This window comes from Oncorhynchus mykiss, chromosome 17, assembly GCF_057628025.1.
Source record: "Oncorhynchus mykiss isolate SJ-2025 chromosome 17, ASM5762802v1, whole genome shotgun sequence".
In the NCBI taxonomy this organism is placed as follows: Eukaryota; Metazoa; Chordata; class Actinopteri; order Salmoniformes; family Salmonidae; genus Oncorhynchus; species Oncorhynchus mykiss.
The window spans coordinates 687,344-700,450 of record NC_143038.1 but is presented as its reverse complement, the minus strand read 5'-3'; the positions used below and the strand labels follow the sequence as shown (position 1 = coordinate 700,450).

Here is a 13,107-nt window from a genome sequence, read left to right as displayed (position 1 = left end):
GTCATCTTTTTCAAATATGATTTAAAAGGTAAAACCGATGGTAGATCAGCAGTCCTGCTCTGAGACGCTTCATTCTTTTACACATCTCTAACCCTGTGGAGTCTGTACCCGATGGTGGATCAGCAGTCCTGCTCTGAGACGCTTCCTGAATATGGCCGTGATGTGCTTTAGGTATTATATCGTCACCCAATGGGATGAAAGTCACAGTCTGCAATATGTCCTGCTGTTCAATGTGATGTATGTGTATATTCAGTGAGCATACAGTCTACTACACACCTGTTGTCTGTAAATGTGTGATAACGTTATATTCCTGAATGTTCTTGTTTGAAGTGAGAGGTAAAAAAACACATTTCCTAAGGAGATATAATAACCTAGAGTAACCTTCTATTTTCATTGAAAGTTATACTCACCAAGCAGCAGTTTTAGAACGTTTGGGATGTACATAACACGCCTCATTGTTACAATCAACTAAACAACATAGAATCAAAACACCCAGTTATTATGAGTAATCAAGGTAGAACCAAAATAGACCCCTTTCGGTGTTTACAAACATTGCCGCACACGAGGGCAATGCACACAACTTGGTTGCAGAACACGAGTGGGTTCTCATAGACCGGAAGCAAAAAAAGACTATTTACATGTTGCTTATGAGCGCCTGCCACACTACTTTTGGATTATAATTGGACTGTAAGGACTTGTATGAATGTCCTGCTTATTAATATGAAGTTTGTGTCATCATCGCAAATCAACTGCATTATACTTTTTTTTAAATGTCAACTTCACCCAGAAAAATGACTTACTGGCTAGCTTTGCTCACCGCCTACGTCAATGAGCGTTAGCATTCTAGCTAACAACTGCCTACGTCAATGAGCGTTAGCATTCTAGCTAACAACTGCTGCGTACAAAATAGGTATTCTGCAAAGATCACAACCAAATATAATCTTAGCGAACGTTCAAACACTATTCAAAACAACATTGGAAGTAATAACTATGGAAATATCTCCATCATGTGGAATGGGCGCAGATGGCGATGGCCGGTGTTCCTGCATCCTGCCTGACATCAGTATGTGTGTACTGAAAAGGGGGACACAGAACAAAATCAAATAAAACCTACCCTTCAGTTTCTCCATCAGGCCCTGCGTCGCCCTCTCCAACACCCGCCCGTCCTCCTGCTGGTACCGATCATCCAGAAACCCAGCGGTGGCATCTGATAGGTGAACCTTCCCGGCGACGCCCAATTGTTCCATGAGGTTGGCCAGGTTGACGTCGTTGGACCACACGTCGAACTTGAACCGCTTCATCCCCAGGATCCCACAGAGGACTGTGCCGGTGTGGACCCCCACCCTCATGTCCACCGTCTCACACGTCTCCTGGCAGAACTGCTCAATGGCCACGATCATACCTAGTTTCAGAGTAGAAGAAGAAGCAGAAGAAGACTTTATTGACCCGTTTTCCTTGTAGTACAATGAAACTGCTCGGATCCCAATCACCCCTGAAACACAAACACACACAGGTCAGACAGAACGCAGTGAGCACACATCCAGTAACTAGTAACAGGTGCAGGGTATAATAAGCCAACTGGAGAAAGACAGATACTGTACCCACCCACACACTGCTGATTGCTCCCATAGTTTGATTGGAAAACATTTTGGCCCAAAGGTCAAGAAGACCAGCTTCAAAAGACCTTCAGACCAGCGCACTAAATGCTTATCGGAGCTATCTCAACTCATTCTAGATGTGGACAACAGATATGCCTCTTCTCCAACGCTTGAACTCTACAAAGAGAGACTGCTACACCAATCGGAATTTGACAATCTTTCCACGAAACAAACGGAACAGCATCTGTTTAAGTCGAGGCAGACATTTTATGAACACGGAGAGAAAGCTGGCAAGTTGTTATCTCACCAGCTTCGACCTGAAATCTGTGTTGCAGCCGATTTAACTTCTACCAATCCCAAAGAAATCAACAATCAATTTAAGCAATTATACTCTGCTCTTTACTCATCAGAGGCTCTTCCTGACACATATTGTATGCACGCATTTCTAGACAATCTGGACATCCCATGTCTCAATTCAGATGAGCAAACTAACATGAATACCTCAATAAGTGATGATGAAGCTACTCTGGCAATCCAGTCCATGCAGAGCGGTAAAGCATGATGCCTTCCCTATTGAATTTTTATAAAGCATTCTCCTCTAAATTATCCTCTATCCTCAGCTCAATGTACAATGAAATCCTTTCTCGTCAGAAACTGCCCCAGACACTTACCCAGGCAACTATTTTGGTTTTGCTTAAGAAGGACAAGAATCCCCTCGACTGTGGCTCATACCGCCCTTTAAGCCTTTTGTGGTGCGATTATAAAATTCTCACTAAGGTCCTCTCGTGCAGAGACAGTGATGCCTACTATAATTAACTCTGACTAAACCGTATTTATCTCAGGTGGACAATCTTTCTATAATATGCGGCGGCTATGTAATGTTCTTCAATCTGCCCACTCAACTCGACAACCAGAGGTCGTCATCTCTCTTGATGCTGAGAAGGCTTTCGACCGGGTTGAGTGGGAATATGTATTTACGGTACTAGAGATATTTGGGTTTGTCCTGTCATTCCTTTCCTGGATTAAGATTCTGTACCAGTCCCCCGTGGCGTCTGTTCGCACCAACAATGTTACCTCTAGCTACTTCCCTCTCCACAGGGGGGCCAGGCAGGGTTGCTGTTTATCCCCTTTCCTATTTGATATGGCTACTGAGCCTCTTGCTATCGCCCTACGCGGCGAGGAGGGGATTAAGGGGCGACATAACTCACAAGGTGTCCTGATATGCAGACTATCTTATTTTACACATCTCTAACCCTGTAGAGTCTGTACCCGATGGTGGATCAGCAGTCCTGCTCTGAGACGCTTCCTGAATATGGCCGTGATGTGCTTTAGGTATCATATCATCACCCAATGGGATGAAAGCCACAGTCTGCAATATGTCCTGCTGTTCAATGTGATGTATGTGTATATTCAGTGAGCATACAGTCTACTACACACCTGTTGTCTGTAAATGTGTAATAACGTTATATTCCTGAATGTTCTTATTTGAAGTGAGAGGTAAAACAAATTTCCTGAGGAGATATAATAACCTAGAATAACCTTAACTATATAAGGCAACACTGTGGAGTCTATACCCTATCTCTTGGACATGCTACAAGGTTTTGGGACATTCTCTAGTTATGAATTAAACCTAACATAAAGTGTGCTCCTCCCCATGAATCAGTTAGCAGAAGGTATGCCAACTTCCTATTTAAGGTGGAGCATCAGGTCTGTACTTATTTGGGGTTGAAGGTCACACGCTCATTTCAGGCTCTGTTGAAACATAACTTCGGTACACTCCTGGAGAGCACTAAGCAGGATTTCATACGGTGGTCGTCTCTTCCCATTTCACCAGCAGGTCGCATTCATTCTGTTAAGATGACTGTACTATCTATGTTTTTGTACTTATTACAAATCATCCCCATTTTTTTGCCAAAGTCGATATTCAAACAACTGGACAGCTACATTTTAAATTCATTTGGAATAAGTCAAATCCACAAATGAGAAAGGTATATCTAGAGAGACCTAAGGCTGCAGGTGGCCTGGGCATTCCCAATTTTTTTTACACTACTACTGGTCAGCAAATATATCTAAATGTGTTTGTTGGGTTTGTACATTTGGAAAAAAAGGACTTGGGCCATCCTGGAGTTACAGTCTAGGTCCCAATTCTCAAAATCACTTTATCCTTAAACAAGCAAGCTGCTTCTCTCCATGATCATCTCTTCCCAGCGTCACAGAGTGACACGGCATTCCAGTTCTGGCATAGGAACAGTCTGCTGTTTATGTGTGACTTATTTGTTGATAACACCTTTTTTTGCACTGTCTCCATTACTCAAATGACAGATTAGCAAAAATATACCCAAATGTTGACCCCAAGTGTTTGAGATGCCACCAGAGTCCAGCGACTCCGGGAGACATGTTTTGGTCATGCCAATATTTGAGTGGCTTCTGGGACCACATTTGTTAAGCATTCTCACATATGTGTAATACAACTGTTAGCCCCAACCCGGTCACTGACATTTTTGGTGTACTTCCCCAAGACCAGAATGCCACCATGCATCAGGCGAATGCGATAGCATCTGCCTCACTGCTAGCGGGCAGTCTTGTTCTCTTCACTGGAAGTAGGCAGAGTCAACCTCCTTTATGCAGTGGGTTAAGGAGGTGGTGTCATCTCTGCCTTTGGAGGTTGGGTACACTGTCCATGGGGCCTGACAAAAGTTTGGCTTCACCTGGTCCCCATTAACGACTGGGGAGCCTGTCTTTTACTTTGTGTAACTTGCATATTTTGGTAAGCAGTCATGTCTGTTCTAGTGGCCATATATTGTGCTGATAAGATTCAACTAATATTATTTTCTCCATTGTTTTTGTTCCTATTACTGTTTATGTTTCTATGTTATCCTTGTATGATGCCTTGGTGGGTGGGAGGGAGGTTTGGAGGGAGGGGTGGATTGGGGAATGAGGGTTTGGCGTTGTACTGTTTTTCTGTTCTCATATCTGAAAACCTATAAATAAAGTACAAAAATAAAATGACAGACATTGCACAATAAAGTTCCAGGAGCAATTAACAGAACGCTATCTACCCATCTTTATCCCATTGGATCATACCTAGTCCCATCTCGACACAGCAGTACGCATGGTCAGGGCGTGGCTCGGGACATCCCGCCACGCAGTAGTAACAGTCTCCCAGTGTACTGATCTTCTCACAGCGCGTCAGCTCACACAGCCGGTCGAAACGGCCGAAGAGGTCATTGAGGAGCCCCACCAAGGCGTGGGCGGACTTGTTGGCAGACATTTTGGTGAAGCCGACGATATCCGCAAAGAGGATAGAAACAGGCTCCATCCGCTTCATGTTGAATGGCCTGAAGATGATCTGACGATCAAATTAAATCAAACTTTATTTAAAGTGTTTTTAAAATTGTAACACACTTTGCAGTAAATCTATAAGCTTTTGTTCTTCTGGGTCTAGACCGGTTACCGTAAAGAACTTAGTGACAACTGCTGATGTAAAAAGGCTTAATAAAATACATTTGATTGATTTGGATAATAAAATAAATAAAAGCAGACCACACATGAAGCAATGAAGGAGGAATAAAATAGCATAAAACAGTGACTAAAAGGCTAAGCTAAACGGGTGAGTTTTTACACATTATTTTAAAACGCCAATGGGGTTTTTAAAATCAACCACTGCTCCTCTTACCTGGCCTCTGGGGATCGAAGTCTTCTTCCTCTTAAGATGACTATGATGATGGGGATGGTTCTTAGGGCTCGCCGCGATCGAAGAAGCCCCCCCAGGACCTCCGACCGTGGACACAGCCGAACAAGCCCCGGCAGAGTATCTCTTCCCTGCGTTCCCCTCCATCTCCTCGTCCCCCTGCTTCATCAGTTCATCGGCGACCCTCCTCGGCATGACAGAGTGGATCATGCGTTCCTTCAACGCTTTCTCCACCTGGAACATATTCACAAAGACAGGTAACAACTGGTTTCTTTCTCCACCTGGAACGTATTCACAAAGACAGGTAACAACTGGTTTGCCTCTCCACCTGGAACGTATTCACAAAGACAGGTAACAACTGGTTTCCTTCTCCACCTGGAACGTATTCACAAAGACAGGTAACAACTGGTTTCCCTCTCCACCTGGAACGTATTCACAAAGACAGGTAACAACTGGTTTCCTTCTCCACCTGGAACGTATTCACAAAGACAGGTAACAACTGGTTTCCTTCTCCACCTGGAACGTATTCACAAAGACAGGTAACAACTGGTTTCCTTCTCCACCTGGAACGTATTCACAAAGACAGGTAACAACTGGTTTCCCTCTCCACCTGGAACGTATTCACAAAGACAGGTAACAACTGGTTTCCTTCTCCACCTGGAACGTATTCACAAAGACAGGTAACAACTGGTTTCCCTCTCCACCTGGAACGTATTCACAAAGACAGGTAACAACTGGTTTCCCTCTCCACCTGGAACGTATTCACAAAGACAGGTAACAACTGGTTTCCTTCTCCACCTGGAACGTATTCACAAAGACAGGTAACAACTGGTTTCCCTCTCCACCTGGAACGTATTCACAAAGACAGGTAACAACTGGTTTCCCTCTCCACCTGGAACGTATTCACAAAGACAGGTAACAACTGGTTTCCCTCTCTACCTGGAACGTATTCACAAAGACAGGTAACAACTGGTTTCCCTCTCCACCTGGAACGTATTCACAAAGACAGGTAACAACTGGTTTCCTTCTCCACCTGGAACGTATTCACAAAGACAGTGAACTGGTTTCGAGAACATCAAGAATGTAACCATTTGTGATCTATTTCATGTTATTTGATTGTTTGATGAACATGATGATGAAATGAAATCATCTGTCTCTTGATGATCAAATGTGTCAATGTTTTGATTTTATCTGTCTCTAACATATAAATAATAATTACCTCCAGGTCCTTGCCGTGCATGATGGCCTGGCCCACCTTGAGGAAGGTGGAGCGGGATCGCACCTCGGACATGATGAAGAGGTGGATGCCGATGGCGTGGGCACACAGGTGGAGGAGGGCCTTAGCCGGGCCCAGCCAGCGGAGGGTGTCCCATTCCAAGCTAGAAGAACCAAGACCTCCAGGACTAGATCCAGAACCTAGGGACCCTTCTGCACCTCCAACCCCAGCCTCGCCCCACCTATTCCCCCCATAATTTCCTCCACTTCCATCTCTCCCCTGGAGCAGGGGCAGCCACTCTAAGGCTTCAAATAGTACTGAATACAGGAGCCCCAGTAAAACTGAAGCATATAGCCTCACATGGAGAACACTGTAGAGTAGTAGCAGGACCTCCATACACAGAGAGAAGGTGCCCACTGGGGAGATGCAGGGAGCCCGAGTAGGGCCCACTCCGCCTGGGTTGCGAGGGAATGTCCGGTTGCCATCCCTGGTTCTCTCCAGGTAGACAAAGCCTCCTGTCTGGATCTGAGGAGCCAGAGTGATGGCGAATGTGGTCACAATGAGGAGCAGCGAGGCCTGGTTGTACAGGTGAGTATAGGGCCTTGTCAAGGTAAAGAGGAAGAGGATGAGCAGGAAAAGGAGGAAGGAGGCGGTCGGGGCGAGGAAGGTTGCCGGGTCACAGCGGTCGTGGTTGACCCCGAAATACACGCCCCAAAGGAGCGAGGCAGAGGCCATGTATGACAGAACATAGCGGAAGCGGCGTTGAGTCTGCGGGAAGCACCTCTCGCGGCACGCCTCTTCGAGTATCGGCGAATCAAACTTGGGGTCCCACCACTGGGCAGCGGACCTCTCAAACAACTGGGGCAGAGTCTTCTGCTGGCTGTGTAACTTATTCATAACAGCCCTCCGAACTCCCGACTCCCCTGAACTACAGCTGGAGGAGATGCTGTATTTGGTGCAGGGTTTGGAGGGATCTCCTTTGGCGGTAGTGGTAGACCCACCTACTCCACTCCCTCCTCCTCTGGTATTGCTGTCCCTTGTCGTTGGGGTTGGGGGAGAGTCATGATATTGTCGATGCTGTGGCGACGGCGCGTGCTGTGTGTGCCTAGTGTTGTCGATAATCCGCACAGTCACGGCGCCGTCACTGCTTGAGGCGCAGCTAACCTCCGTGGCATGTGGGAGAAGCTGCTGCTGCCGGTGTTGCAGTGGCTGCAAGGCCATTATGATGGCCGGAGTGACGTGAAGGGGGAAATACTAATATCTGATCAATGATGGCGGACGGTGCGCGGGCAATGAGGTAACAGTACTAAGTGAAACATCTGGCAGAGGAAGACTAGACAGGAGAGTGAGCAAAAAACAGAGGCAAGAAAGGTGATGGTTGTAATCACGACTTGATATATCGTGTGTACAGAAAATACGTATTTCTACTAGGCTACGCACGAATGTAGCCAACTAGGCCTACTCACTCATATAAAAAGGACCGTTCCAGGCTCTTGAGTAGTTCATTATCCCGACCTCTGTATTACGTCAGCACTCACATTCCATTAATTCGTCCCTTGCCTTTGGAAGCCCTCGCTGTCCACTTTGTACTCGTGTGCTGCTCTGCTCGCTCTCATCTGGCAGTTGAAATAATTGAAAGTCCTTTCGTCTTTCCTCTCCCCTTCTTTATACATCCTTCCCCGATATTACGTTTTTTATCACATTACGATTTTTATCAGGTTTAAAAAGCCAATCTGGGGTCAGTTGTTCAAATATTCACTTTTTATTCCACACCACGCGCAGTGTTTTGACAGCCGCCAGTGACAGCTCGAGCCTCGCTCTCAAGAAATCCTCACGTGTCTTCTTCACTGATGATCAAAATAATGTCCCCATGTTATTATTACATTTTAATACACACACAATCCGAAAAGAGAACATTATTTATGTAATGTTTCCAAGTCCAAAACGACCCATATTGTGTGTGTGTGTCTTGTTTAGGAGTTGTAGGCTATACACAGTAGATTGTTGTCCCACTCATTCCAATAACAAGCTACACATGGCTACAAAATTGCGACAAAGTTACAGCTTCGGTCCCTTCTTATCTTATCGGAGCACCCGCTCCAAAACAAGTCACTTTAAAGTTCCTTTCCCCTGGAAAAAAAACAAGCGTTATCCTCTTTCCGTTTTAGTTACATGAGTCAACAGTTGAAAATAATAGGCTAACATTCATAGCATAAACTCGTATAGCATGTCCTCCTTTCCCTTTCTGACTATTTCAAAGCCCTAGTGTGGGTGAATACTTTCGTGTTATACTAGCCAAGCTGAAGAGTTATGCTTTGGCTGTCGGGTCGGGTAGGTGGGTGGGTCGGTTCACGACCACCCAAAACCAGCAGCCAGGCAGGCAGCGTCCGTTTAGCGGTCTAGCTGTCCCCCCATACCCAGTCTGTAGTTCTTCCACAGCCGGGCCTATTCCCAAGCTCCAGCCCCGTCCTTTCCTGACCTCCCTCTACGGATCTCTACATCGGTAATATCCCCACTTCCAAGACGAAAGGGACTGTACAGATACAGTAATTATGAGACCTTGAAAAGCGATTTTAAATCGAGAGATAAGTACCCAAAATATGACAGCTGAGCCAACTCCTTTTACTAGGCTGGCGTCTTGAACAAACTTGTTGGTAAGAGTTGGCAAAACAGAAAGCTATGAGAAACACCCACCCTTGTATGAATAGTCTATGAAATATATAGACTGAAATACAAAACTGTCAAGTTATGTCTACTAAATATTCCTATCGAATATTCACATTTTCCATAGGATAGGCCTATCCAATGAACAGGACAGGCTTTTAAAAACAAAAACTGCAGTTTAAAATTGAAGCAAAAACGTATCCAGAAACGTCACTACTGTGCTCCCTTCTGTATCCAAAGCCTAGAAACTTTTTCCCAGGCCGTGGTTCCTTCGTCATAGGCTACAGAAGTAGCCAGGACTGTAAACGCGTGGAGTAGAGAATAACTATGGAGTGCATGGAGAGATTCTGTGAATTTCCTCCTCTTTGATTTCCCCAAAGGAATACCGAATTCCCATGAGGAAGAAACAATATATCCTTGATCCTGCTTCCCTTTATTCAATTACCAACGAATAAGACATAGTTCGCGAAATGTGCTGGCTGTCTGTTCCATAAATTCCTCAAGTCTGAATAGCTCGAGATTATGCTGCCTGCGTGCATGTGCCCAGAAGAAGCATAGCCCGAGAGTCCACTCCTTGTTGCGTTCGCGTCCTCTTCCGTTCGAAAGGTTCGGTGACGGTTAAGGTTACCTCCCTATTGCCCGGGTCCGGGTAGCCTAAGTAGGCTAATAAAAATAGGTTTTTATGTGTTTTCCCGATTTATCCAGGGGAAGACAAGGCAGCTCCCGTCACTCCCACCATCTTCCTGTACCCAGACGGAAATTCTCCGCCAGCTGAGGCGGTGGAGAAGGGTGGGTGTCCAAAGCGGAGCGACTCGGTGGTATGAGCATCGAGCTTCAGTAGCTCCAGTCTGAAAATACAGCAGAGGGGGGGGGGGGGGGGGGGGGGGGTATGGTGGCTGATGATGGGAGCGCGCACGCAGAAATGTATTGTGTGGCTATGGACGAGCACGTATTGAATGAGAGTGAGAGTATAACTATTTCAGATTGTAAAACATTTAAATAGGTAGACTAGAAGTCCAAAGTAATAGGCCTATCTTACGCATTTTACGCATAGGCCGTTTTCTTTCCAAATAACATCACCCACCACATGACACAAACAGACCAACACGTTAGGTGTACAGATACCAATATATTTCAGTGTTTTTACATTACATTCATGTTCATTGTTACACAGCTGTTACACATAGACCTATGCCCACGCTAACAGGGTTGTGCCCATAATTCCAACAGTCAGTGATATCATTGATTGAAGGTGCATAAAAAAGGCCTACCCTAATCTAGTAGATAAGGTATGCACACCTATAATTGCCCTGAAGAGAACACTGATCTAGTTTCTATATTCACAGACAGATCTTTGTGTGACACGTCTACTTTGAAGGAAGAATAATATCTACTCTTTGAGTCCAATAAAAATGGCTAGCCTCTTCCGCTAGATGAATCCCTATCTAGCCTTCCCTATCTAGCCTTCCGCTAGATGAAAGTTGCCAAACACACGCACACACACACACACACACGCGCGCGCGCACGCACGCACGCACGCACGCACACACACACACACACACACACACACACACACACACACATACATACACCACTGTAATAGTCAATGTAATAGTCCGGTGGCCCGGTACCACTTGTCGTGCGGTAGCAGAGAAAGCAGTCTATGACTTGGGTGACTGGAGTCTCTGACAATTTGATGAGCTTTCCTCTGACACCGCCTATTATATAGGTCCTGGATGGCAGGAAGCTTGGCCCCAGTGATGTACTGGGCCATACGCACTACACTCTGAAAGCGCCTTACGGTCAGATGCAGAGCATTTGCCATACCAGGTGGTGATGCAACCGGTTAAGATGCTCTCGGTGGTGCAGCTGTAGAACTTTTTGAGGATATGGGAACTCATGCCAAATCTTTACAGTCTGTTGAGGGGGAAAAGGTTTTGTTGTGCCCTCTTCACGACTGTCTTGGTGTGTTTGGACATGATAGTTCGTTGGTGTTGTGGACACCAAGGAACTTGAAACTCTCGACCCGCTCCACTACAGCCCCATTGATGTTTATGGGGGCCTGTTCAGCCCGCCTTTTCCTGTAGTCCACGATCATGTCCCCAGTTGGTCAAGTTTTTGTTTGTTTACTAATCTTGTGGGGACTTCTGGTCCCCACAAGTATAGTTAAACACGTCCACGTCCACACACACTCACACTCACACTCACACACACACACACACACACACACACACACACACACACACACACACACACACACACACACACACACACACACACACACAAACAAACCTGTAACAGATTTCCTGTAGGACTTTTTGTAAGGGTTGATTTATTCAGTGGGGGTCACGCCCTAATCTATAATCCTTATATTATAGGTATTACAAAAACACACACCCACACAAATGGCCAACACACACAAGCTTGGTTCCTCAATGACCGAGGGAGAGTCTTGGTCTGTACTCAGATGGACTTATTTTTAAACTAGATAGACTCAAATTGGCACAAATTGGACTGATGGACTCAAATTGACTTCGTATTAGACTAAATTGACTTCTTATTTACTAAAAACAGATATTTGGTAACTCAATTTATTGGGGATAAAGGAGAACTTATTTTGAGTTCTCAAGCTTCTCACAACAGTTAGTGATAGTTTGTCGCAAGTAGGCCTATCAATATTTTTTTTATATCACTTTAATTTTTTAACTGTTCAAACAGTGGTTAGAGTCGCCATGGTGATGGAGTTCTGTCCTTTCGTTTTCACGCTGACTGACAGAATAAGGTGAGGTATTGGAGATCAATTAGTTTATACACATCTCATTTTATGTGAGCAAATGTCCTCTCAGAACTTCACTTCCCTATCCATCTTTACCTGTTATGTGTCCCAAATGGCAATCTATTCCGTATATCGTGCACTAGGTTTGACCAGGCCAGGGCTTTAGGGAATAGGGAATAGGGTGCTATAAACCCTGGTAATCATTTCCATTGACTGCCATTGAGTTCAGGCACCACCTGGTGGAATTCTGGTGCCACTGCAGTGTTTTTATGAGATAGATGACTATGGCCGAAATTACACCACATTTGTTTTTGCTTTTAACCCTTCCCTTATGTCCTGGTTCAATTTGAATTAGAAATCACTCAAATACTATTTTATGTAATTTTTCCATCATGACCCTTCATCTACTTTCCTAATGTTGTGTCTCAAACGTGTAAAACACGTAACAACAACAACAAAAATTTGACCCGGTACCGGAATAGTGACATCCATGATGTTCTTGGTCAATTTGATCAGCAATTTTACTTTGACCTTGGGTCTATATAACTTTTTAACAGGTTGTCCTAGAAACAAGCTGAGGCAGAGCAACACTGATCTTAAGTCAATTTGAAGTACATTTGACCTTTAACCTTGACCTTTGTGCTAGAGACAAGTGGTATTCTGTGCATTAAAGATCTATCCATGACGATCATAAAGGATCTAGGTATGATTTCCTTGTGATGTCCAGAGGCAGTGAGGTAGTGATCTGAAGTTTGGCAAAAAATTAGCTAAGAATGTCATAAATGTCATAATTCCATTTATTCACGACTTTGGTACAGTAATCAAACATTTGGCTCCCAATTTTGAACAGTTGATCCATCAACTCATATGAAACATTCTCAGCTACTGGAGAAAAACTATTTGTCAGGTTAAAATCATGTATTATTTGTAAAGTTAAAATCCTATTGATGATCTAGATTACTTTTTATTTATTTATGATTTAGATTACTTTTATTGTAATGGTGTAGGTTGAACCAAACATAAGGATTAAATACCTAATATTATGGACATCTGGTTTCTGTGTCTCAGACAGATGTGGAACCTTGCAGTGATGGGTGTGTGTGTGTGTGTGTGTGTGTGTGTGTGTGTGTGTGTGTGTGTGTGTGTGTGTGTGTGTGTGTGT

At 44.7% G+C, this 13,107-nt stretch overlaps 1 protein-coding gene across 1 annotated transcript in view; it reads right to left on the bottom strand.

Annotated features, from left to right (window-relative positions):
- Nucleotides 1-10,013, bottom strand: part of LOC149975663 (adenylate cyclase type 9-like) — an 81,783-nt gene extending 71,770 nt beyond the window's left edge. The window contains exons 1-4 of the mRNA XM_090204358.1: nt 6,509-10,013; nt 5,275-5,523; nt 4,683-4,947; nt 1,115-1,402 (exon numbers count right to left, since the gene is read on the bottom strand). Of these exons, the coding sequence (XP_090060484.1) occupies nt 1,115-1,402; nt 4,683-4,947; nt 5,275-5,523; nt 6,509-7,726 (2,020 nt within the window). The 5' untranslated portion in view covers nt 7,727-10,013. The remainder of the gene's footprint in view (nt 1-1,114; nt 1,403-4,682; nt 4,948-5,274; nt 5,524-6,508) is intronic.
- Between the last annotated feature and the right edge of the window lie 3,094 nt (nt 10,014-13,107).